General features: G+C 42.7%; 1 protein-coding gene across 1 annotated transcript; it reads right to left on the bottom strand.

The window, feature by feature from the left end:
- LOC308083654 (anoctamin-6-like) lies at positions 1 to 24,211 on the bottom strand (the record flags this gene model as incomplete). Its single annotated transcript, XM_080425971.1, has 22 exons — positions 1 to 1,073; positions 9,626 to 9,766; positions 9,935 to 10,075; positions 11,013 to 11,118; positions 12,250 to 12,461; positions 13,982 to 14,187; positions 14,450 to 14,577; positions 14,821 to 14,936; positions 15,358 to 15,527; positions 15,725 to 15,944; positions 16,161 to 16,238; positions 16,529 to 16,686; positions 17,045 to 17,105; positions 17,629 to 17,734; positions 18,040 to 18,174; positions 18,445 to 18,548; positions 18,810 to 18,914; positions 19,905 to 20,055; positions 21,294 to 21,529; positions 22,123 to 22,188; positions 22,976 to 23,047; positions 23,894 to 24,211. The coding sequence occupies 22 exons, from the start codon at positions 24,209 to 24,211 to the stop codon at positions 798 to 800; spliced, it is 3,306 nt and encodes a 1,101-aa protein (XP_080282097.1). The 3' UTR covers positions 1 to 797.
- Between the last annotated feature and the right edge of the window lie 631 nt (positions 24,212 to 24,842).

Below are 24,842 nucleotides of genomic sequence, written 5' to 3'. Positions count from 1 at the left end.
TTAGTTTGGTGAGCTCTTATAACTAGTTTCACTGCACTGCATATAGCAGCACACAACTACTGAGAGGTTACTGCAATATAACTCTACATGGCATGCACGGAGGAAGGACCAATCTTACTGTATTCAGTGGGTTAAACAATACAGAATAAAATTATTCAATACTTATAACACATTATCATTACAGTATGTGCACCGTGCACGTAATAAACCAACAGGACAAGCAGAGTGAGTGGATCATTGCAGAAAGTCCCAACTCACAATATACATATAGTCACATTATTGACCCCATGCTGGATCATTCTGCTTGCCTGTGCAAAACAAATCTTTTAAAAGCACACCCAGACCATTATTGGACTGCATCAGATTGGCTCACCAATCCTGATGCACCAAGTCTCACACCTGCACTCAACAACACAATAAATCACATCAATTGGTGTCAGTGACACAAACACACCCACACATACTACAGGGGGAATAAGGCATAACATACACTAAAAGCTCCACCCGGTTACATATGGATAGGGCTGGGGATGGAGAGTTTTGTACTGGTAGTATCTATCCTGGTACACTCCAGTTATTTTGAAGGCCTTCTTTTGGATGCTGTCAAGTAGGCCAAGATGTGTAGGTGGAGCGCTCATCCAGCTGAGTGAGGCGTACTCCATGACACTGATGTCCTGTACAGTAGCTTCAAGGCAGTTGCTCGGCTCTCGTGGTGAGTTTCCTGGCCCTCTCACCTCACTCCCCTCAGCCAGTTTCTGACCTGCCCAGATGGAGTTGTGACACCCAGAATGTCGAGCTCAGTTTCTGTGGCCAGCCGGTGCAAATCGACGTGTGGGACCAGCTGTGGGAAGATGCTTTTTCTTCAGACTGTCCTCCTGAACCTGCTCTTTGATGGCCTGACCTTCTGTCTTCTGGTTTCCTGACTCCATCTCCTTCACCTCCTGTGTGCCTTGTTCACTGCCCTGCCTCAATTCTGACACCTGGGGAGAAAGACAAGGACCTTCTGCCTTCTGGTTCTCTGTCTCCTTCTCCTCCTGTGTGGCTCGCTCCCTGCCCTCTATCAGCGCAGACACCTGAAGAGAAAGACAAAAGGCAATCTGGGAACCCATCGCCAAATGAAAAGGAAAAACAGCGCCCTCTGCTGTTTTTGACTGCAGAGCAGAATCTGTTCTTGAGAGATTAGACAAAAGGTAACCTTCATTTATACTCCAATGCACGATGGCATTGCTTACTGACAAGAACACGCGCTGCGCCGCAACGTGTTGTTAGCTTAAAGGGCCGATCACATCGGACACATCGGTTTTAACCTCTGTGGGTGTGGAAACTGATATCCATGTGAATGAAGCGTTTTGTTGGCTGTTTTTGCAAATGCAGGTTGCCTTGCGTTTATGCACTTTTTTTCAGGGTGCCTCTAAAGCTGGATGCTCCAGATCATTGTCATCATAATCGTCAGAGTTGTTTCAATGTTGAAAGCATTTTTTTATTTTTTATCCCACGATTTTGCAACACTTTTTCACCCAGTGCCAATTGTCTAAGTGATCCTGGGCGCTACACTCCCCCTGCCAGCCTAGGAAGCCCAGAGCCGAGCTCATGCCTCCTTCATTGCATGAGAGCCAACTAGCCTTCTTATCACCTGACAGGGGGGAGTTTCCCCGGTAGGACGTAGCGCGTGGAAGGAACACGTTATTCCAACCAGTTCCTTTCCCCTCGATCAGGCGCCCCGGCTATCAAGGGGGAGGCGGTATAGCGACCAGGATTAGGCCTACTGCATGTTTTTGTGAGGGTACCTACCCTAGGAGACACGGGGAGAACATGCAAACTCCACACAAAGTGGGCCCTTTCGCCAACCCCACCTAGGGTATGGGCACTGATGACTTGGCTTTTCAAAGATCGCCTATTTAAGGTAATAAACGCTGGCAAGTAGATACAAAATGATGTTTTAATATCTGCCAGTCAATGTGTTAACAGTCATTGTCAGTCATTGCTGTGTACATTTAAGTTATTTGTCATATTTGCCCTGTGTAGCTTTTGTTTACAACGCCTAAAAAGCAAACAGAATGTATGTATGTTCCAATGTTCAATGCCAAAATCACAATTAAATCGTTATTCACAATTATTAAGTATAATATCAATCGTCAAGTAAAATGTCACAAAGACATCACATGAAACATTTTTGGAAACTGTACATGTTATCTTGTTTGTATTTTTGTCCTGACACATTGAGATCTAACTAGACGCGTCGCAATTCAGGGCAATTGCAGAGTGTGGTTGCGCCGACGCGATTCGCGGGTCGGTGCCGCCGGGACCCGAGTAATACGCTGGGAGGAATACCGTCGGAGGCTGCGGCAATTACATTGTCACGTCACTCCTGAGATCACTTGCTTTTCATTTTGAGAGGATTGATCCCCCAAAAATCATGTTTTTGCATAAAACGGTTACGTTTTGGGCATTTGTGGCGCCCTCTATGTATCAAAGTGGAAATTATTTTGGGGATTCGTTGAGTAAACCACCCTCGACATGTGATTCAAATTTGGGATTGACCGGACGTTTCGTTCGTGATTTGTAGCATTTTTGGTAAAGCGGGCCCCTCCCACTAACTTTGGAAGCCATTTACGGACGAACGGTAAGGACTATCAAAATGCCGTTTGGATATGTTTATCGCATGGGCCCAGAGATCATGTGTACCGATTTTTGTTAAATTTGGACAAAATATATGGGAGGAGGAGCTAAAAGTGTGTTTTGAAGAAAATTCAAAATGGCGGAAAATCTATCCTGACGCAAATGGGCGTGGCCTATATGGGGAGTTGCGTCATGACCCAAGGAATCTAGGGAAAAATAAATTTTGATTTTACGACCTACGGTTCAAGAGTTATAGGCCAAAACGTAAAGGGGGCTGTTATAGCGCCACCATGTGGCCGATTAGTGTAATTATTATATCAATAATTTCGGACTAAATTAGGAACCTCCCCTCCAAATGTGGTAACTCTAGCTCTTACGGTTTCTGAGAAAAAAATACTTGAATTTGAGTTTTTGCACTTTTCCATTAAAGTGGATGGGGAAATTTAATGCACTAATAAATCAATATCAATAAAACTATGCAACCAATCTCTTAGCCTTATACAAGCACACGATTCCCGGTGAGGCCGGTCATTTTGACATATGGCACTAAATTGGGAAAAATAAACTGTGGGAGGAGAGACGATCTAAACTATTGTTTATCTCCATGAATAATAACTAGACGCGTCGCAATTCAGGGCAATTGCAAAGTGTGGTTGCGCCGACGCCGGTCGCAGGTTTCCGCCGCCCGGACTTGAGGAATATGCTTGGAGGAATACCGTCGGAGGCCGCGTGACGTGCCATTCGAATTTGGTGCTGATTGGATCCTGTGTTCGTGATACATGGCGTTTTGATTTGAAGAAATAGGCCCCTCCCACTAAAATAAATAAGCCCCTCCCACAAATGTAGCGGGCCAATGACATCGTCATGTCACTCCTGAGATCACCTGCTTTTCAATTTGAGAGGAGTGATCCCCCCAAAAATCATGTTTTTGCATCAAACGGTTACGTTTTGCACAGTTGTGGTGCCCCCTATGGGTCAAAGTGGAAATGCTTTTGGGGATTCGTTGAGTAAACCACCCTCGACATGTGATTCAAATTTGGGATAGATTGGACGTTTCGTTCGTGATTTTTGGCATTTTTGGTAAAACAGGCTCCTCCCACTAACTTTGGAAGCCAATTACGGACGAACGGTAAGGACTATCAAAATGCCGTTTGGATAGGTTTATCGCATGAGTGCATAGATCACGTGTACCGATTTTTGTGAGATTTGGAAAAAAAAATTAGGAAAAGGTGCAAAAAGTGTGTTTTGAAGAAAATTCTAAATGGCGGAAAATCTATCCTGACGCAAATGGGCGTGGCCTATGTGGGGAGATGCGTAGTGACCCAAGGAATCCAGGGAAAAAGACATTTTGATTTTACGACCTAGGGTTCAAGAGTTATAGGCCAAAACGTAAATAGCGCTGTTATAGCGCCACCATGTGGCCGATTAGTGTAATTATTTTTTCAATAATTTCGGACTAAATCATGAACCTCCTCTCCAAATCTGGTAACTCTAGCTCATACGGTTTGTGAGAAAAAAATACTTGAATTTGAGTTTTTTCACTTTTACATTAAAGCGGATGGGGACATTTAATGCACTAATAAATCAATATCAATAAAACTATGCAACCAATCTCTTAGCAAAATACAAGCACACGATTCCCGGTGAAGCCGGTCATTTTGACATATGGCACTAAATTGGGAAAAATAAACTGTGGGAGGAGATGCGCGGCAAAGTATTGTTTATCTGGAAGACCATGAAATAAAGTATCCCTAGAACTATAGTCTGGTTGCCCTGTTAGGGCAACCACACTAATAATAACTAGACGCGTCGCAATTCAGGGCAATTGCAAAGTGTGGTTGCGCTGACGCCGGTCGCAGGTCGCCGCCGCCCGGACTTGAGGAATACGCTTGGAGGAATACCATCGGAGGCCGCGTGACGTGCCATTCGAATTTGGTGCTGATTGGATCCTGCATTCGTGATACATGGCGTTTTGATTTGAAGAAATAGGCCCCTCCCACTAAAATAAATAAGCCCCTCCCACAAAGGTAGCGGGCCAATGACATCGTCATGTCACTCCTGAGATCACCTGCTTTTCAATTTGAGAGGAGTGATCCCCCCAAAAATCATGTTTTTGCATCAAACGGTTACGTTTTGCACAGTTGTGGCGCCCCCTATGGGTCAAAGTGGAAATGCTTATGGGGATTCGTTGAGTAAACCACCCTCGACATGTGATTCAAATTTGGGATCGATTGGACGTTTTGTTCGTGATTTTTGGCATTTTTGGTAAAACGGGCCCCTCCCACTAACTTTGGAAGCCAATTACGGACGAACAGTAAAGACTATCAAAATGTCGTTTGGATATGTTTATCGCATGGGCCCAGAGATCATGTGTACCGATTTTTGTGAAATTTTGACAAAATATGTGGGAAAATGAGCTAAAAGTGTGTTTTGAAGAAAATGCAAAATGGCGGAAAATCTATCCTGACGCAAATGGGCGTGGCCTATATGGGGAGATGCGTAGTGACCCAAGGAATCCAGGGAAAAAGACATTTTGATTTTACGACCTACGGTTCAAGAGTTATAGGCCAAAACGTAAAGGGCACTGTTATAGCGCCACCATGTGGCCGATTAGTGTAATTATTTTTTCAATAATTTCGGACTAAATTATGAACCTCCCCTCCAAATCTGGTAACTCTAGCTCTTACGGTTTCTGAGAAAAAAATACTTGAATTTGAGTTTTTTCACTTTTCCATTAAAGCGGATGGGGAAATTTAATGCACTAATAAATCAATATCAATTAAACTATTTAACCAATCTCTTAACAAAATACAAGCGCACGATTCCCGGTCAAGACGGTCATTTTGACATATGGCACGAAATTGGGGAATAAAAACTGTGGGAGGAGATGCAGTTTGAAATATTGTTTATTAACATTGTTCAAGAACAATGTTAATACTAGACGGGTCGCAATTCTGGGAAATTGCAAAGTGTGGTTGCGTCGACGCCGGTCGCGGGTCGCCGCCGCCGGGACTTGAGGAATATGCTTGGAGGAATACCGTCGGAGGCCGCTTGACGTGCCATTCGAATTTGGTGCTGATTGGATCCTGTGTTCGTGATACATGGCGTTTTGATTTGAAGAAATAGGCCCCTCACACTAAAATAAATAAGCCCCTCCCACAAATGTAGCGGGCCAATGACAACGTCCTGTAACTCCTGAGATCACCTGCTTTTCATTTCGAGAGGAGTGATCCCCCCAAAAATCATGTTTTTGCATCAAACGGTTACGTTTTGCGCAGTTGTGGCACCCCCTATGGATCAAAGTGGAAATGCTTTTGGGGATTCGTTGAGTAAACCACCCTTGATATATGATTACAATTTGGGATCGACCGGACGTTTTGTTCATGATTTTTGGCCTTTTATGTAGAACAGGCCCCTCCCGCTAACTTTGGAATCCATTTACGGACGAACGGTAAGGACTATCAAAATGCCGTTTGGATATGTTTATCGCATGGGTCCAAAGATCATGTGTACCGATTTGTGTGAAATTTGGTCAAAATATGTGGGAGGAGGAGCTTAAAGTGTGTTTTGAAGAAAATTCAAAATGGCGGAAAATCTATCCTGACGCAAATGGGCGTGGCCTATATAAGGAGTTGCGTCATGACCCAAGGAATCTAGGGAAAAATAAATTTTGATTTTACGACCTACGGTTCAAGAGTTATAGGCCAAAAGGTAAAGTGGGCTGTTATAGCGCCACCATGTGGCCGACTGGTGTGATTTTTTAAAAAATAATTTTGCAATAAACTATTAACCTCCCCTCCAAGTCATGTAACTCTAGCCCTTATGGTTTCCGAGAAAAAAATACTTGAATGGGAGTTTTTGCAATTCCCATTAAAGTGGATGGGGAAATTTAATGCACTAATAAATCAATATCAAAAAATCTATCCAGACGCAAATGGGCGTGGCCTATATGGGGAGATGCGTCGTGACCCAAGGAATCCAGGTGAAAAGAAATTTTGATTTTACGACCTACGGTTCAAGAGTTATAGGCCAAAACGTAAAGGGGGCTGTTATAGCGCCACCATGTGGCCGATTGGTGTGATTTTTTTTAAAATAATTTTGGACTAAATTATGAACCTCCCCTCCAAATGTGGTAACTCTAGCTCTTACGGTTTCTGAGAAAAAAAGACTTGAATTTGAGTTTTTTCACTTTTCCATTAAAGCGGATGGGGAAATTTAATGCACTTATAAATCAATATCAATTAAACTATTTAACCAATCTCTTAGCAAAATACAAGCGCACGATTCCAGGTCAAGACGGTCATTTTGACATATGGCACGACATTGGGGGATAAAAACTGTGGGAGGAGTAGCAGCCCGAAGTATTGTTTATCTAGCTGGAATAATAAAGTGTATAGAGTACTATAGTCTGGTTGCCCTGTTAGGGCAACCACACTAACTAGAATTGTCGCAATTCAGGGCAATTGCAAAGTGTGGTTGCGCCGACGCCGGTCGCGGGGTCGCTGCCGCCGGGACGCGAGAAATACGCTGGGAGGAATACCGTCGGAGGCTGCGCCAATTACATTGTCACGTCACTCCTGAGATCACTTGCGTTTCATTTTGAGAGGATTGATCCCCCCAAAAATCATGTTTTTTTTATCGAACGGTTACGTTTTGCGCATTTGTGGCGCCCCCTATGGATCAAAATGGAAATGCTTTTGGGGATTCGTTGAGTAAACCACCCTCGACATATGATTCAAATTTGGGATCGATTGGACGTTTTGTTCGTGATTTTTGGCATTTTTGATAAAACGGGCCCCTCCCACTAACTTCGGAAGCCAATTACGGACGAACGGTAAGGACTATCAAAATTCTGTTTCGGCCCAGATTATCGCATGGGTCCAGAGATCATGTGTACCGATTTTTGTGAAATTTGGACAAAATCTGTAGGAAAAGGTGCTAAAAGTGTGTTTTGAAGAAAATTCAAAATGGTGGAAAATCTATCTAGACGCAAATGGGCGTGGCCTATATAGGGAGTTGCATTATGACCCAAGGAATCCAGGGATAAAGAGATTGTTATTCTACGACCTACGGTTCAAGAGTTATAAGCCAAAACGTAAAGGGGACTGTTATAGCGCCACCATGAGGCCGACTGGTGTAATTATTTTTTCATAATTAGGGCACTGTACTTTGAACCTCCCGTCCAAGTGTTGTAACTGTAGCACTTACGATTTCAAAGAAATAAATACTTGAATGTGAGTCTTTGCATTTTCCCATTATAAGTCAATGGGGATTAATGAATTCACTAATAAATTAATATCAATTACACAATACAACTTATCTCTTAGCAAAATACAAGCACACGATTCCCGGTGAAGCCGGTCATTTTGACATATGGCACGAGTGTGTGCTGCCAAAACTGTGGGAGGAGTTAAGGTTTAAAGTTTAACATTGTCAGGAACAATGTTAATACTAGACGCGTCGCAATTCAGGGCAATTGCAAAGTGTGGTTGCGCCGACGCCGGTCGTGGGCTGCGGCCGCCGGGACTCGAGGAATACGCTGGGAGGAATACTGTCGGAGGCTGCGCCAATTACATTGTCACGTCTCTCATGAGATCACTTGTGTTTCATTTTGAGAGGATCGATCCACCCCGAAATAATGTTTTTGCATTAAACGGTTACGTTTTGCGCATTTGTGGCGCACCCCTATGAATCAAAGTGGAAATGCTTTTGGGGATCCGTTGAGTAAACCACCCTTGACATGTGACTCAAATTTGGGATTGACTGGAGGTTTCGTTTGTGATTTGTGGCCTTTTTTGTAAAACGGGCCCCTCCCGCTAACTTTGGAAGCCATTTAAGGACGAACCGTAAGGACTCTCAAAATTCAGCTTGGAGACGTTTATGGCATGGGTCCAGAGATCATGTGTACCGATTTTTGTGAAATTTGGACAAAATATGTGGGAGGAGGAGCTAAAAGTGTGTTTTGAAGAAAATTCAAAATGGCGGAAAATCTATCCAGATGGGCGTGGCCTATATGGGGAGTTGCGTCATGACCCAAGGAATCTAGGGGAAAAGAAATTTTGATTTTACGACCTACGGTTCAAGAGTTATAGGCCAAAAGGTAAAGTGGGCTGTTATAGCGCCACCATGTGGCCGACTGGTGTGATTTTTTTTCAAATAATTTTGCAATAAACTATTAACCTCCCCTCCAAGTCATGTAACTGTAGCCCTTATGGTTTCCGAGAAAAAAATACTTGAATGGGAGTTTTTGCAATTCCCATTAAAGTGGATGGGGAAATTTAATGCACTAATAAATCAATATCAAAAAATCTATCCAGACGCAAATGGGCGTGGCCTATATGGGGAGATGAGTAGTGACCCAAGGATTCCAGGGAAAAATAAATTTTGATTTTACGACCTACGGTTCAAGAGTTATAGGCCAAAACGTAAAGGGCGTTGTTATAGCGCCACCATGTGGCCGATTAGTGTAATTATTTTTTCAATAATTTTGGACTAAATTATGAACCTCCCCTCCAAATCTGGTAACTCTAGCTCTTACGGTTTCTGAGAAAAAAATACTTGAATTTGAGTTTTTTCACTTTTCCATTAAAGCGGATGGGGAAATTTAATGCACTAATAAATCAATATCAATTAAAATATTTAACCAATCTCTTAGCAAAATACAAGCACACGATTCCCGGTGAAGCCGGTCATTTTGAAATATGGCACAACATTGGGGGATAAAAACTGTGGGAGGAGTAGCACGGCAAAGTATGTTTATCTATAAAGAATAATAAAGTTCATCAAGTACTATAGTCTGGTTGCCCTGTTAGGGCAACCACACTAATAATAAAGCCGGAGGATTACTATAGTCTGGTTGCCCTGTTAGGGCAACCACACTAATAATGAACTAATACAAAAGTAAACCAAGAACCTATTATCAGCCTGTACATTGAAACTATACACACTATAGGATAACAGGTCAACAATGACCTGGCATTTGTCTACATAACATGCTATAAGTTACCTGAACCTGCTCTTCCATGGCCCGACCTTCTGTCTTCTGGTTCCCTGACTCCTTCGTCTCCTGTGTGCCTTGCTCACTGCCCTGCGTCAATTCTGACACCTGTGGAGAAAGACAAGGACCTTCTGTCTTCTGGTTCCCTGACTCCAAGGAGAAGTTACATTAATTTTTTTATGCTATCTAAGTTACATTTATAATGCGTACGTGAAGCGTATAAGCAAATCAATGTAGCGTGTAGCATCTACACGCTCATTCTGCTTTCCAAAGCGACTATCAGCAATTCTCATATACTGAATTTAGTACATTACATACTTTCTCTTCCTTGTCCTTCTCGTCAAGGGCCTTGAAGGCCAGCTCAATCCGGTGCTGCTCTCGTTTGATCTGCACCCTGACGGCCTCGGGCACGTTTGGGATTGCGTAGGACAGGAACGATTTAGCAAAGTACAAGATTTGCTGTAAAGGGAATAGACGGTTATTAGCCATCATATAGGCCATTAGACGGGCGGCCCGACAGATATAATACGATATACAAAAATGTGTACAATAATGCCATTCTATAATTAATTGTAGCATTGCTCTCCGCCAGGCTGGGTTGCCTACCCAGGGTTGTGTCAGTCGTGAGGTGCAGCAGTCAGGACGCGAGGAAGTAGTGGGAGTAAATACGGGCAGAAGTGAAACTGCTTTAGGAGGTGCACTCTATAGCATCCATTCAAAATACAAGTTAAATTTGGGTATAATTGGTTGTTATGATATATAGCATTTTCTTTGTAAGAATTAGTCCCCGCAGACAGAATGGTGAAGGCACTTACAAGCAAACGTATGGAGTATCAAGACTCGGTTAACAGTTATTGTGACACACAAGACCCTTTGAACCTAATTTGAAGAAAAATCATGTTTCTGCAACAAACAGTGCCTTTTGTAGCATTTGTGGTGTCCCAATGGGTGGAAGTAAAATCATTTTTGGCTCTACGTTGTTTAGTGTCCCCTCAATGTGGGATTCAAATTTGGGGTAGACCGGACGCTGCATTCAAGATTTTAGGCATTTTTGGTAAAAGATTCCCCCCCCACAAACTTTGGATGCCAATCACTGGCAATTGCAATGGGGAATTGATATGGGATATCTGACTGATTCATGTTTACCACATGACTCCAGAGAAAATCTAGTTGTAGCAAAACGTTAGGTGTTCTATTTAGTTGGAAATGGGCAAGGCCCAACATTTTATTGTATGACCTACAAGAGTTTTAGGCCAAAACATAAACCTTCAATATACAACATGGCGCTGGGTGTGAAAATGACAACTTTGGTTGGAAACCAGCAATCACACTTTGCGCCACTTTTTGGTAAATTGTGCCAGGTGCAAGACACTGTCTCGTGGTGTTCTTTACTCACCTCTACAACAACAACAACAGTCAATCTGGCGGTGAGGACAAGCCAGTAGTAGTTATTGTACTCATACTGTAAGGGGTGTCCTGGTGGATAGCGGGAACCTCGATACCTGACGGGGGTAGAGATTTGTGTGAGTATTTGAAAAAGTGTGTTTCGAAGAAAACAAGAAATGGCGGAACATCTAGTCAGGCACAAATGGGTTAGGCCTATACGGGGAGTTGCGTCATAAAAAATTTATTTGATTGTACTACCTATGGGTTAAAGAGTTATAGGATAGAAGGAAGTGACCTCCTATAGTGCCACCATGAAGCCGAATTTTGAAAGAGGGGGGGTGGCAGTGTTGGCCTACTGGGAGTGTTTCTGCAAATTTGTCCAGCGGTGCCTGAGACTAGCGGTTCACAGATACACACACACACACACACGCACGCACGCACGCACGCACGCACGCACGCACGCACGCACGCACGCACCCCCGCGCGCACGCGCGCGCGCGCGTGCGCACACACACAGACTGACGGACAGGGGAGAAAACATAATCTTTGGCCTTTGGCCGAATAAAGATCAAATAAATAGACTTAGAGTCTAACATGAGACATCTGCACTTGAACTGACTGAGTTAACATACATATTAACATATATTCTATCAAGAAATATATACGGAGGCACTCGGGTGGCGCAGTGGGAAAGTCCCTGCTCACCACCATAGAGGTTGTGGGTTTGAATCCAGCGTGGTGCATCCGGCTTTGTCGGGCGTCTATGTGAACACAATTGGCCCGTGTTCGGGGGAGAGAAGCCGGGAGGGGAGGGTGATATTGGTCATTGCATGTAACCCTATGGGGCTGGTGTGGCACCTGTCAGCAGGGAGTGTTGGGCGTGAGGAGTAGCGCGAAGGCTCTACGTCCTCCCGGTGGGGGCTCCTCACTGGCAAGTGAGTCAGTAGGATACGACGGCAGTGACAACACAAAAATGTGTGTGGGGAGGAAGCAATTGGCATAACCACTAAATTGGGGAGTAAACTGGGGTCAAAACATATTACCTACTCAAAAATAAAAGAAGAAGATTCAAAGATTCACCCATGAATGGACAGTACAGTACATACATCACCAATGGATATATGAATGGATTATGTACAGAATATCAACAGTGAATATGACAATATGTACCCTTCACCTCTTCAGTTTCATAGTGATGCCACAACCCACAGAGCTTGAATGAGACAGGATTATGTTACGTTGCGTACCTGCAGGTGGTGCTGTTGGAGAACCAGTCTGGTGTGTTTGCTTCTCTTGGTTTGCTCTGATTGGTGAAGTCCTCTATGTTGAACACAGACAAGGTTTTATTGATGTATCCCTCCATGGTGGGGTTGCTACCGTCTCCGTACGGGTAGACAGAGAAAGACCAGTAGTAAACCAGGCGAGGGATCATGTCTGACGTGAAGGCCATGATCATCACCTGAGTGAGAAGGAGATAGAATCCATGAGACTAAATGTGGACCATGAACATGGATTCATACTTTGATGAATCACAGAAATAACCTGTTTTCAATGGAATAACGTGTTAACGCAATGTGCATGTGACCCATTTTTAGGTTTTTGTCGACTGACAGTCATAAAACATGAATTTCAATCTATATTTTTTTCAGGCTTTTCTGCCTTTATTGATATAGTATAGTGGAGAGAGAAACGGGGAGAAAGACTCTGGAAGTGACATGCAGCAAAAGGCTCAGGGACCGAACCTGGTACCCGCTGTCAGGCATATATACTGTATGTGGTACGTGCCCTAACCACTCGGCTATTGGTAAGCCCACAAAATCTAAAATGTAAAGAGACAGGAAGCAGAGAGCAGAGAGGGGGAAAGACATCTCTAACTGGAACTGAGCCAGTGACATTGTGATTATATGGCTGATAATTATTTGGTCGCCACTCCTTGGGGTATTTGTCACTGTATATTTGCACATATGGTTAAATGTTCATTCTGCATTTATCCCATCCTATAGTATCAGGTGCAGCGGGCGCTACTGGGGCAGCGCCTGGGGAGGGGTTAAGTGTCTTGCTCAGGGACACTTTGACACATAGACTAGGGGCCTGGCCACAAACCGGGGACCCTCTGTTTCCTTGAATTTGTAAGCTGAAGTGTGTGTGTGTGTGTGTGTGTGTGTGTGTGTGTGTGTGTGTGTGTGTGTGTGTGTGTGTGTGTGTGTGTGTGTGTGTGTGTGTGTGTGTGTGTGTGTGTGTGTGTGTGTGTGTGTGTGTGTCAAGGACTGCCGACTGGCAGCCCGGGGGCCACATGCGGCCCCCACCTTCACTTAATGCGGCCCACAGGTTAATATGGGAATATTATTGATTTCAGCTGTTACAATTCCAACCATGCAAACGTGACCCGCTTTAATTACTTCAGTCTATATTAGTAGCTTAATGACTAGTATTACAATTCTATTCTTTTTTATGTCCAATGTATTTGTATTTAAGTTCATAAAGTTAACATAAGTATAACTAAATGCATTTGAAATTAAATACAAATTTTACTTTTCAGGATTCCAATTAAAAAATAACAAAAATAAATCAGAATTCCAATTCAAAAGTAGCAAAAAAAGCAGATCTACAAGCTCAAAACGTGTTGCAGCGCGACGCGTTTTGAGCTTTTAGATCTGCTATTTTTGCTACTTTTGTGTGACATAGAACGGCCCGACAGTATATGCAATGTGGCCCTCTGGAGTGAGTGGAAATATAGTGGCCCTCTCCATCATCAAAGTTGCCCACCCCTGATGTAAACAGTATGGTGAACAGATAAAGTGGTGAACAGGTGAACAGAGAAAGTGGGACACTTACAAAAAAGTGAATAACTAGAAGGCTAAATGTGAGGGCTAACTTCCTAGTGAGGGCCAGCATACTGTAAATAGATGGATTACAACAAAAATGTGAGCTGGGTTTTGTTTTGTTTTGAAGGCATAAAGTAAGAGAGTCAACACTCACATTTGTTACCACAGCAAATATGGCGATACCCTTCAGGATGGGCATCCAGGCTCCAATGTCCTGGGCCTTCTCTGGTGCCATGCGGCGGCACTGGGTGGTGATCTTCCAGGCGTCGATCCGGATCTCCACCAGGTTGTTAATCAGAGCCAGGACCGGAGCCAAGGGGAAGGAGACAGCGAACAGAGTCACAAAGCCAAACTGGATCACTAGGAGATGAGATGTGTGATCAGTCAATGCTTTCTGTGTATAAGATGCACGCACGCACGCACGCAGGCATGCGGGCACGCACGCAAACACACACACACACACACACACACACACACACACACACACACACACACACACACACACAGACACTTGCACGCACGCACGCACTGACACCCACACGCACACCCACACAGACACGCACGCATGCACACATGCACGCACACACAGACACGCACTCACATACAAAATCCATCACCTTACCCATCTCCAGGTATTCGTAGAACATTTCCAGTTCATTGTGTTTCACCAGCTGGTAGTCTTGTTCCCAACGTGTCTTCTCCACACTGGTATGACACATACAACACCGACGTCTCAAGTTCTTCACCAACCTATGGATGAGCAGAACAGACCATAATACATATACATAGTACAGAGTACAGGAGAATGGATAGAATATGAGAGGAGATTGTACTGAAATGTTAGCAAGGAAAATGCATTGTGTAAGCTCTAGTCTAGATAGTAAGCACTAGACAATAATTACTTCAACAATTTGTGAAAATGAAAGGGATTCATTAAAGCTTCTCCCTCCAGGCTGTTGGCTAATGACACTTCGTACATTAGTAATTAATTACCTGACAAAAGCAGCATTTGATGTCAAGACCTCCTGGATGTTTTTCAAGATGGCATTCCCACTCAAGATGACAGCCAGCTGGATGGTCAACTCCATCATACAGCCCTGAGGGCCACACTGCAACACCAAGATACACAGCAAAGTTGCTGCAACCAATATACATTTCTCTCAATAGATATGTGTTGTTCTTAGAAAGAAAGAAAGAAAGAAAGAAAGAAAGAAAGAAAGAAAGAAAGACCCGATGATTGACGCAGGGTAAGCCTGGGTCGACAACCTGGCCTGCCGGAGACGTGCGCTCCGAGGAGTGCACATTTCTAGTTTTAAATTATTATTTTATTGTTTGATGCTGCTACAATGTCCAAGGAGCTGAACAAAAAATATTTCTAATCTTATGTATCTGTACACTTGTACTACAACATCTGTCCACCAGGAGGAGTTAATCCCTCACGCTACAGGGTCTGATTCTCGACAACCTTCATCCATTCATCAGGAGCACCACAAAACAAATATGACTGATGGACGAAATGACAAACTGTACCTCCTCCTTTCTGAAATGTTCGAGGATATAAACAGGCTCTCCTGGGTAGCCAACCACCTTCCCCTTGATGAAAGCGATGTAGAAACAGGCAGAGTAGCTGTTAACACACTGAAGCAAGAATATCTTCATGGTCAGACTGTTCTCATAATCCGTCTTGGTCCGTGGGATCTCTGTTTTCAGGTGTCAGATCAGTGAAACAGGGTGTGACAACAATGCTGCACGTGTCTTGTATATGTCTGTATGTTGTTTATTATGGGTACATTGGGTAGGCTATATCATGCTATGTTTTACTGTGTGTTGTGCAAAAGAAAGAACAAAGAAGCCTTGAACTGGAATCCTTGAATCAACATTTAAGGCAATGCCTCACCAAATTCTGTGATCGACACAGCCAACTTCCTGTACACGTTGTTGAGGATTGCGATGGCGATGAAGTTGATGATTGAAGCGGTGACCGAGGTGAACGTCTGTGGTGTCAAGTACTTCAACAAAGTGGACTTGGAGCCGCTGTGCCACTGATCCGAGACGGTGATGAACACGGCCAGACGATATACATAGATAGCCACTACCATGGCCAGGATCACCAGCAGCTTGGGGAACAAGAGAGAAGAGGAAAATAATGATGTGTGATGCTGTGTTATTATAGTATAGTGTTAGTACATAGAAGGAGGTGAACTAGCTTCATTATCTGCTGCCGATCCAGGTGTGGACTGGTTGAAGAAAATAGCTATGTACGGTAATGAAATATAACATGCTATTATATATTACAATTTAAATGATAAATAGGAGTACCATATCAGCCTTACCCCAAACAGGACGCCCACTATTCCTATGGAAAGCCGAACACGTCGTCCACAGGCTGTATAAGGCACTTCTTCTTTCTCCTACAATACAATTACATGAAAGTTCTCTGCTTGGATAACATTGCCTTAAACAAGAAAAGTTCAACAACAACACAAAAAAAGCATTAAAAAGCGCATATCTACGCCAGGCTGGGTCGTCAACCCAGAATGTTGAACACATGCTTTTTTCTGTTCCTGTATCTTGTATCTGTTGCTGTTCATGAATTTTGCATTTTTATGTATTTTTTTCACCCTGCTGCAACCACATTTTCAATGTGACACAAATAGAATCTTACACTATTTGTATGTGTTGTTTTGATCATGCAACCTACCAATGTGACAGGGTTGGTCCTGTGAACAAACTGCTTAGGCCTACACTTGTCCAAGTATTCATGACGAACTGGCTCTTCCTGTTCCCTGAACTCGGTGGTATCCCATTTGTATTTCAGCGTTGCCTGGTACCGCTTCCACATATTTGGGAACAACATCACTAAAGCCAGGGAAAAAAAGACAGGATTAAACCAGTCTGGGAGAGACCATTAGTAAGTACTAAAATAAACTAGAAAAAGTGCTCCTCTGAGTAATGTAGGAGGAATATCCAAAAATGGGTTTTGCACAAATCGGCCTCCTGGTGGCGCTATTACAGGCCCATGTGAAAAATGTGGGGCAGAGGAATTGAATTGGCATCCCGGGAGTGTGTGTGCACAGTTTCGCCGCAGACAGATGGACACACAGACGGACGGACGGACAGGGGGCAAAACATACTCTCGCCATGCCTTTCGGCCTGACGGAGACAATTATGAAAGAAATTATGAAATGTAGGACATGAAGGATATTGAGTGTCTCACCCCAGACTGACATGAACACAGCAAACACAAGGGTCCCAAAGTTGTCAAATATACAAAGCGTCTGGGAAAAGAAATAAATAACAGTTATTTACATACAATATATTTCAGCTGTCCCTAGATGTGTATGAGTTCAAAACACATTCAAAGCAGCGATACTGGAAACCCTGGGTAGCGGATCACATTTAAATAGGACAGTTTCATAAAGATCTCCAACTGCACGGTTTTGTAGATGCACATACATACATACTGTACATACATAAATACATACATACATACATACATACATACATACATACATACATACATACATACATACATACATACATACATACATACATATATACTGTACAAACGGTATACTGTACTTCATACACATACATTCATACACGTATGTGTATGTTTTTTATCACAGAGTTTCTATCACACAATTCTTTCTCTTTTTGTCTCCGCCAGGCCGGACGGCCGAAGGCCGGAGCCTATGTTTTTGCCCCTGTCCGTCCGTCCATCCGTGTGTGTGTGTGTGTGTGTGCGCGTGCGTGCGTGCGTGTGTGCGTGCTTTGAGCTTTAAGGACTGTTTCACTCACTTTAGAAGTTGCACACGTGCTGTTTAACCTCCAGTAGGGACACTCCCTGTCACATTGTGGGCACATCACTATAGCTCCACCTATCTCTGGGTCACACACCTCTTTACTGTCCAATAAAAGAGGAGAATGGTTAAACACTGTCCAATCACAAGAGAAAGAGGTTAAACAATGTCCAATCACAAGAAAGAGAGGTTACACAATGAACAGAATGAAATAAACTCATGCCATCGCTACCATTGTTTACAGCAAGCTACTAATGAGGTATGTTATTGTACATAACGGATAAAAGGTTGATTTAACAACATTAATTTATATAACTAATGTTATGTGATATTATCATGGGTTATGGTTAAACAATTCTGAAAATAATGTGAAATACTGTAATTGCACATGAACAGATTCATACTGTACCTCCAGGTGGTTGTTTGCAGAGTCGTGAGCCCATAAATGAAACAGCCAAGGCCCACGATTGCAGGGAAGGCCAGCATACTTGTGTAGAATCCCAACCAGGCAAAATATATGCCAATCTTCTCCCCATAATACTCCCTGTGAACAGCATTAAAATAATAATTTTCTACTGGATAATACCTACAGTCTATGCATAGCAATGGCATTTCCATCGTGGTCCCCACTCCCCACATGCTTCAATGGTTCCACCATTGTCCCCATGCCAAAGAACACCTCTCCAGTCAGTCTGAATGACTATCGTCCAGTAGCGCTGACCTCAGTGGTCATGAATTGCTTTAAAATTGCAGAAACATGCCATTGGTAGGTTCTAGTGTTAATGGAGCTTCTGTGGGACAAGAGACCAGTTACCTAATGCGACGAAGTGGTTGTGTCTTGAAGAAGCTGCAGGGGTGAACCCATTTTTGGTAGAGTTGAAACCTCTCTCCTTCTTCTGACTTGTTGTTGAGGCTACACTGAGTGGGTATGGGGGGATAGAAAACACTATAAACACACACATTTCACATGCAAGCAATACTAGAAACACTTTTAAGATGGAGGTGATCTATAATAAATTCAGAGAGTATGGCTGAGGCTCAGGAGGGATTGGATATCATATCTGCTTGAGAGATCCACTGGTGGAGGTGTTAACTCACTTGACGGCCACAAACAATGACACTGTAATTAATAATAATAAAGTGATGCGTGTCTAACTGAGTGAAACATGATCCACTCACATCATGAAGAGGATAGGCAGCCTTGTACACTCCATCAGCCAACAACTTTGTGATGTTGAACCCTGCATCGTCCTTTGCAATGACAGTGCTGAGGATGTAGTAAGCCTACAGCACATAAAATAAATATGTTTTGCAGTGTTGTTTAAAACTGAAATACCCAACTAGAAAAGGGCACGTTGCAGAGCGCATATCCCCGCCAGGCTGGGTTGCCAAGCCTGTGTACATTGTGGGTTGCAGCAGTCAGGAGTCAGGACTGAAGGAAGCTGGGGGAGGGCGCAGCATTTCTATGACATACAATGTCACTTTTCGCATTTGTGGTGACCCTTATGGCCTTATGGGCAGAAGTGAAAGTGTTTTTGGAGGCGCACTCTTTACAGGCCCCTCAACATGCAATTTCAATTTCGAGTTGACTGGATGTTAGGGCATTCACGAATACTGATTTTTGGTATTCGACTTCGAATACCTAAAAGTATTAGAATATCCGATTATTCGAGGGTGAAATATCACATTTTTCACTGTGTTTGCACAGTGAACCGGCGCAAAAATATTATTCCATGATTATTATTAAACTCTTATTCATTTTTATTTTTTAAAATATTTATTTTACATTGTAAACTGTTGTTACTATAGAGTACCGAAGTCCTGACATCACTCGTTCATCCCCTGGGTCACGGAAGTAATTTTTCTATGGAGAATAACATTGTGTCGTCTTAGAATCTTCTCATATAAATAACATTAGGGTTTTCTCGCCGTCAGTTGATGCTTCATACCCATATGAGTCAAACCGCCGGGCTCATTTTTTTTTGACGCTATATAAAACAAGTCTATGGGAATTCTGAATGGGACCCAGGTGAGGTAGGATGTGTAAATTAAGACAGACTTTGGTGCTCTATAGGTTAAGCACTAGTTTAAGTTCAGAAATAATTCACTGGTTTCATCCAAGTAAAATTACTTTTAAAGTATAGTAAAAACTATATAAAGTATTCTTATGCTTTTTATACTTTAAAAGTTATTTTACTTGGAGGAAAGTGTGAGATATTTTCTACTAAAATGATCTGAACCAGTTTGAGAGTGATAACATTAACTCGACTTTACCATTCTGATCCTCATGGATGATGTGAAGGTCTTATCAGGGTCCTCTCGGTTGATTTTGAAGTGAGAATCCTTCAGGGCATTCTTGAAGGGGACGGTGACAGGCTTCTCGTTCATTGTGCGCGTAGTAGCACATTCACCGAGCAGGTCCCTGCTGGATACATGTAACCCAGGTACAGATTATTGGTTCAATTGCTAAATCATGCAGTGTTAAATCATGCTCATTCTGTCTTTCAAAGTGAACGTCAGCAGTTCTCAGACTGGAGTCAACACATTGACTTGTTCTTGCATGCGTGCCACCAGGAGGCCGATTTGTGAAAAAATATTTTTTTTGACAGTACTCCTCTTGGTAAAAAATCACACAAATTGTTACACAGTGTCTCTATAGTCATTAAACAAAACCGGTCTTTCAGATTTTTCATATTCCATCCTGTTTGGCTAAGATTGGCTTCCAAAGTTTGCAGGAATGCTCTGTTTTGAACAAAATGCCTCAAATCATGAACACAGCTTGCAATATCCGTGAAATGCACATTCCCACCAGGCTGAGGAAGAAATGCCACTTGAAAATGTTCAAAGCAGCCTCCTGGTGGCGCTATAACAGATGGATTCGTGTTTTTACCTATAACTGCACCGATCTGTGTAAAAATGTGTATGCGCACTCCCTAGAGGAAAAACCTTTGCCCTGCATTTTTCACATCTGCCTTTTATAGCGCCACCAGGCAGCCGACTTATGTAAAGCATATTATTTTATATTACTCCTTCAGATTGCATCAAAATTTCACGAAAATCGGTACACATGATCTCTATAGTCATGTGATCAAGGCGGATCTGTTTGATTTTTCATATTCCATCCTGATTGGCTAAGATTGATATCTGACCTGTTTGACCCGTTTTGAACAAAATGCCGCAAATCATGAACGCAGCGTCCAATTGCGGTGAACCTTTGCACGCACATTCGCACTACGTTGAGGAACAAATGCAACCCTTTTAACGTTGCCCTATTATACCGCCACCAGGAGGCCAACTTTTGCAAACACTATTTTAATAAAAAATATTACTCCTACACATTATTTCCAAACATCATGCAAATCGTTACACATTATCTCTATAGTCAAGCGATCAAGACAGTTCCGTCCGATTTTTCATATTCCATCCTGATTGGCGAATTCCGAACATTGCTGGCCCACAATAACCTACCTGACCTGGCGGAGACCTGTGCTCCGAGGAGCACTTTATCTAGTTTCTAGTAAAATGATTATATTATTAAGAGCTGGCTAAAGAAGAGTAAATTGTTTGTGGTTTCGGCATTTACCCACCTGCTCCAGTAAGCAAATCTAAGTGCATGGCCAAGTATGCTTTTACTTAAGTTACTGTAGGCGTACTCATACTAACATCACCACGCTGGTACACAGGTCTTCGCTGGAAGTGTCCTTGTTGGAAGGGTCCTTGCTGGAAGGGTGCTGGCTGGAAGGGTCCTTGCTGGAAGGGTCCTGGCTGGAAGGGTCCTTGCTGGAAGGGTCCTTGCTGGAAGGGTCCTTGATGGGCAGCTTGACGTGGAGCTCCTCAGCAAATTTGCACAGACACTCCCATGGCATGTGGATCTTCACAAACATCAGATTTCCTTCACTCTGAAGGAAAATGGGACAATAATGATTATTAGTGATAAGATAATTATAATGTTAATGTTAAAACTTGAACATGAATTTTTTTTTTACAAAGGAAATGTTGCCATGTTGGGAGTCTGACAACACAGGAAAAGAAGCCTCACCGATATATCGGTTTGGCTGATATATCTGCAATTATTTTACTTTTTTGATGGGAGCAGTTGATGCAGCCAAATGATAATAAAACAACACATTTTCTGCTGTATTGTCTGAACGTTGCAATTGCTATACTAGAATTATCCTGTAGGCTACTTCTGAAACAAGATGTTAAATGGATGGGCAGAGGAAGATTTTGAAATTTGGGTATGACAATGAAATGGGGGCGTGTGTCTTACTGCAACTATCCCTATTGCCCATGACAAATAATGGCTAAACAAACATACATCAACAACATTAATCACCGTAAGCATCTAACCTCATTACCGAGTCAAATAACGACTAGAAAAGTGTGCAGGTCTCCGCCAGGATTCTGGAAATTCTGGAAGTCAGTCATAGCCAATCGGAATGGAATATGAAAACTCTGTCTGGCCACTTTCTGCAGGCTGCCTTGCACTTACTGATTCCGTGGTCTCCAGCTTCATCCCCAACTTCTTCAGCTTGTCTTCATATATCAGTCTCTTTTCCTGGACAGGGAGAAGAGAGCACATGTCTCTGGTGGCTATTCAGTGCTGGGATAATACAGAATGTACAGTTTTAGCAATCTGTCAAGCCTGCAAATATATAAATATATGGAACATCAGCAATGGGTCATCATTGACATAAGTGGTCATCACCTTGAATCAAAAACAATTCCCACTTTTGCAAAGTGGGCTATACCAGCCCACTCCACGTTCTGGCCTAACTTGTACATTCACAATGCATTTATTCCTGGATTCCTTGACACAACTCCCCATAAAGGTCATGCCCATTTTGGCTATATATCATGAATGTGACATCCAATCAACCCAAACTGGGATTGTTTGTTATAGAGCACACCTTCAAAAGCGCATTCACTTCTGACCATACAGGGTGCCACAAATGCTAAAAGTTGAACGGTATGTCATAGAAGCAATAGCAATTCACAACTTACACAGCCCTGGGTAAGGCCACCTGGTCTGGTGGCGATATGCACTCCGCGGGGCGCTCCTTTTTGGTTCTATCACTAGACATTCTTAGCCTGGTAAACCCTCCCTCCGGAAATCTCATTTCCATTTTATTCCAGAATCAAATGGAAAGGAGATTTCCGGAAGGACATTCCAAAATGTGTCCCAAAAAGCTTCTTCTTTCTATATTTATTTATTTCTATTAAATAAACAACATCATGCAGGTGTGCTGCAGTTGTGGGGTAATTGTAATTACACCTGGCTTTTGTGATTAAATATTAGCTCACTGAAGGAAGTTTACAAAAGTTCCCCTGTGTATCTTTATCACCTTCTTGAAATTGGACACCGTCTTCCACTCCATCTCCACTGATTCCTTGGTCTGAATGCTGCACCATTGTCTCTGAAAGATATGAATCAATTACTGCCCTTCTGAGATAATACAGTATGAATCTACATTATGAACACTCTGTTAAGCCTGCAGGGTAAATATAGGCATAAATATAGCAGTAACATCAGCAATGGGGCACCAAGCACTTAAAATAAAATGAAAATTTGAAATGAAAATGGAATGGGTGTGTGCAGGGATGCAGGAGGGGAAACACAATAAATTGATGATGGTTGGGATAGTAAAAAAAAAAGGAAAGAAAAGTCAATCCACTTTCACCCCAGCCTCAAAGTTGAGGTTTTGTTTTCATGAATCATCATCCGTGTTTTGTTTTGTTTTGTTTTGTTTTGTTTTGTTTTGTTTTGTTTTGTTTTGTTTTGTTTTGTTTTGTTTTGTTTTGTTTTGTTTTGCTTTGTTTTGTTTTGTTTTGTTTTGTTTTGTTTTGTTTTGTTTTGTTTTGTTTATGTTTATTCAGCTTTCAGCATGATCACAGATGTTTAAAAAGACAGGTGCCATTAAAATATCATTTAAAAGTCTGCACATATATGGGATTGGTGATTTCTTGTATTTCTCAGTTCGGCAATGTAAGAGATCGTCTCCATTTTTTGTTCGGCGAACCGAGATCTCCCTCCTGAGGCGGGGTAGCCAGTTTCTGAAGTTGGACTTAAACAGCTTCCTGGCAAAGTCGAGACACAGTTGAGTGCGCCTCTCTGCTGGGGTGCACGATGTGAGGGTGCCGAGAGCCTCTGTGTATCCCGAGTACCTCCGGCCAAGTGTTTGTCTACCTTGATAAAGAAACACCCTAAATAGCTCTTGAAACACTGTTTATTTATGGTTTAAGTTATATGGCAGATACTGTACCACAAGTTCATGCACCGTCTTCTTCTCTTCCTTCTTGTAGACCAGGACATAATCTATCCTCTTCTTCACACCATCGATTAGGCAGACCTTGGAAGACTTCTCATTCTCCTCTCCCTGCATGAGCCCATCAAACTCACTCTCAATCTTCTTTTCCATGATGTTGTATCCCTCAGTGTGAGGAGAAATGCAGCTCTGTGATGTGTAAACATGGGAAGCGACTGACACGCCTAGTAATTCATTTCCAATGAGAGGCGAGCAGGCAGGTAGCGGGGCAACCTGAACCGGTGGAGCGTCAAACCATGAAACTGTCACACTCATGCTCGTCACACTCATATGCCGACACATACAAATGTGTATTCATATGGGGAATAGTATATAATCACTTGAAAATATGAATCTTATTTTTGCTACATTAGAACAGTGGTTCCCAAACCTTTTCCTTGGAGCCTGATATCTGATAGACGCTAAGAACCCCCCCCACATACGTGCGTGCATGCACAAGGCACTCAAGCACGCACACACTTGTGTTTTTTCAGACATGTTAAAAACTTAAGCCCTATACTTCTCGTACAAAGAATAATGAAAATAAATAACCCATCTACAAGCACACAATGCATGGCATCGCGTCACATTGTGAGCTTTATATCTGCTATTTTTGCAATTTATTAAACAAAATAAAAAAAATAAACAAGTTGGACTAAGATATCACATTGAGTGGATGAAAGCAAGTTATGGTGTTGTGCAACATGTTTACAATGTTGGACTACCTCCAAACAGACAAGGCCTCACACACCCCTCTGCTATGTCAATATACAGTACATCTTTCTTCGGTAGCAACAGATTCTATTTGCATGATTAGAGGTGGAATAAGGTAAAGCAGGAGGCACTTACTTCATAACTCCTCTCCTTTGCCACATCGGTCCTATTGCTGTCACCTAAAATGTACAGT

The sequence above is a fragment of the Gymnoscopelus braueri genome (assembly GCF_963280865.1).
Source record: "Gymnoscopelus braueri genome assembly, chromosome: 4".
In the NCBI taxonomy this organism is placed as follows: domain Eukaryota; kingdom Metazoa; phylum Chordata; class Actinopteri; order Myctophiformes; family Myctophidae; genus Gymnoscopelus; species Gymnoscopelus braueri.
The sequence above is the reverse complement of the archived record's forward strand: the minus strand, read 5'-3'. Positions and strand labels throughout refer to the sequence as shown.